The 2,500-nt window shown below is 42.7% G+C and overlaps 1 protein-coding gene across 1 annotated transcript in view; it reads left to right on the forward strand.

Annotated features, from left to right (window-relative positions):
* The window catches only part of slit2 (slit homolog 2 (Drosophila)), a 102,342-nt gene that overhangs the window by 66,470 nt on the left and 33,372 nt on the right, over positions 1 to 2,500 (forward strand). The window contains exons 6-7 of the mRNA XM_076294793.1: positions 1 to 2; positions 1,737 to 1,808. The exon at positions 1 to 2 is cut by the window's left edge and continues 70 nt beyond it. Coding sequence (XP_076150908.1) covers positions 1 to 2; positions 1,737 to 1,808 — 74 coding nt within the window. The remainder of the gene's footprint in view (positions 3 to 1,736; positions 1,809 to 2,500) is intronic.

A 2,500-nucleotide genomic window follows, 5' to 3' on the forward strand; every position in this document is an offset into this window, starting at 1 on the left:
CTGTGAGTATGAGAGCCGCCGATTTCCTCCTGTACACACTCGGATCACCGTAGGTCACCAGTGTAGAGGTGCTGGCAAACGATTAGTTTAGAAACACACTGTGCTTTTGCATGCTTATATACTGTGTCTGTAGTGTGGTAGTCCACTGGCTTTGGGGCAAAAAATGTATTGCTTATATTTGTTAGATTATAAAAGAATGTAAACAAATCTGGTTTAAATATTTTTTTTTGATTCTAGCCTCCATTTTAAAAAATCAAGGCTCTGTTTCATAAATGTTTCATACATGTATACAGTATATAGTATGTAGTATTTTTTAAAACAAATCTAAAGTTCTCCTAAAACATCCCCCAATGAGTGAATGTTAAAAGTCTGAAAATCATTGATATTGTAAACAAACAAAACAGATTAAAAAAAATCATTTTATAATTTCTGTTTGACTCCAAGGTGCAATTTAATCTTCAAACGTTATATAATCTTTCAGTCCTGCTGTTTTCTAGTCCTGTGTTTTGTGTTTATGTGAGTGCTCCTCCACACGGTCCTCAGCCTGTATTTATTGCCTGCATATCCCACCATGCTTCAGTGAGCTGGTCCTGGTGACCATGCAGGACTCTAGTGTGTAATGAGATCATATTAGATTATGGAAACACTCTGGAGTCTGCACATGCATTCATCTGACACTGTAAGTGGATTATGCATCTGGGTCTTTATGTCTGTCCGGAAACCACCCTGCCACACACACACACACACACACACACACACACGCGCGCGCGCGCGCGCGCACACACACATGGATGCACGCACACAAACACATGCACGCACGCACACACACACGCACTGACGCACGCACCCATGCAGAAACAGCTAATACACACTGTACAGAGATGTACACATATATCCACAGTGGCACACTTTCTCTGTCGCCCAGATTAAGTGGTAATTTGGCACAGCCTTTGTTATGGTGATTCAGACTGAATGGGGCATATTTTACTGATATGCTTTTCCACTGTTAGACATGATCTCATTTTACACTGTGCAGAGTGAGGCGGAGAGGACCAATCACTGCAGCATGGCATAGTGCCCCATTATGTATAAAATAAAAAATGTGTGTATGAGAGTTTATCACCCAGAGCTAAGCAGCCTGTAGAACAACCTCTCTCTCTCTCTCTTTCTCTTTCTCTCTCTATCTCTCTTTCTCTCTCTCTCTCTTCCTGCAGTACTGCAGCAATCCTAACAAATATATCCCCTCCATGGTCACATGACCCTTCTTTATGAAGATAGAAATGAACATTCCCTACTTCTAAACTGCCCATGCTCATAACTGTGCAATAAAATAATTCTTCCATTGGCTTGATCATGGAAGCCTCATTGCATGGCCTTTGCTTTAATTGAATCCTAATCTTAATGACCATTTAACTGCTCTCTTATTGGGCAAAGGAATAGATTTGGATCTGCCAGTATATTTTTTTCTTTTCCCATTTTGGAATTGATATGGTTGAGCAAATTCGCTGAGCAGAAAAAATGTGATCTTCCTTTGTCCTGTTTTCCAAAAGCAGGTATCTGTATAGATGGACATGTGGATAATCGATATGCATAATCGTTATACATGCATGTTCACCGTTTATATTATTTACTGTTTTTAATGGGCATGATGCTTCAAGGAAAAAAACGTTCATTTGTGATCATGTACAAGAAATTGTTTAATGTTTCTTTTTTTCTTCCTTCCTATTTTTTCACAGCACACTCAACAATAATAACATCACCCGTTTGTCTGTGGCCAGTTTTAATCACATGCCTAAGCTCAGGACTTTGTAAGTATTGGCCTCTTCCACTCCCATTCTCTCTCTCCAGATGCACACTAACACAAGCACATGTCACTCTGCTCTCTTTCCATTGGGGGGGGGGGGGGGTGTCTCTTTGCACAGAGAGAAGATTTGTGATCTGTTAGAGAGTAATATTCCATGTTGGTGCTTTCTCCATTCAGGGTCATGAGATAGACTAGCCTATGAGGCCCTTCCTCTGCATCTCTCAGCCCTGGATGGATGCCGGCATCTGGGCTCTCCCAGCTTTCTCTCTCTCCTGGATGATGAATGTGTCTCTGTCCCGGTTTGGGCCGGGGTCATGTGTGTTGTAAATTTGAGCGCGCAGATATATCATAATTAGCCATTAGCCTGTGCAGCGCCTGTGTCAGCCTAATGAGAGATCAGCATTCCGCCCCCTGCTCCATGCTTCAGTAGCCAGAGCCCTGATTGGGTTAGGATTGAGTGGAGCAGCGCAGAAATCCTGAAATGACATTAGTCTGACGGGGGGATGGAGAGAGAGGGGGGTGGGGGTCGGGAGGAGGAAAAGAGATGCGGAGAGAGAGAGAGAGACAGAGGGAGGGAGTGGAAACAGAGAGAGAGAGAGAGGGAGAGAAGGAGAGAGCAAGAGATGGATCGATAAAAATAGTAATGATGAATTTGTGCGATCCTGTGTGTCATGTTCTGGGCTTGGTTAAATGAGG

This window comes from Alosa pseudoharengus, unplaced genomic scaffold (assembly GCF_046254945.1).
Source record: "Alosa pseudoharengus isolate Yale_2024_CS ecotype anadromous, Long Island Sound unplaced genomic scaffold, YU_APseudo_1.1 YU_APseudo_1.1_scf_2, whole genome shotgun sequence".
NCBI classification, from domain to species: Eukaryota; Metazoa; Chordata; class Actinopteri; order Clupeiformes; family Clupeidae; genus Alosa; species Alosa pseudoharengus.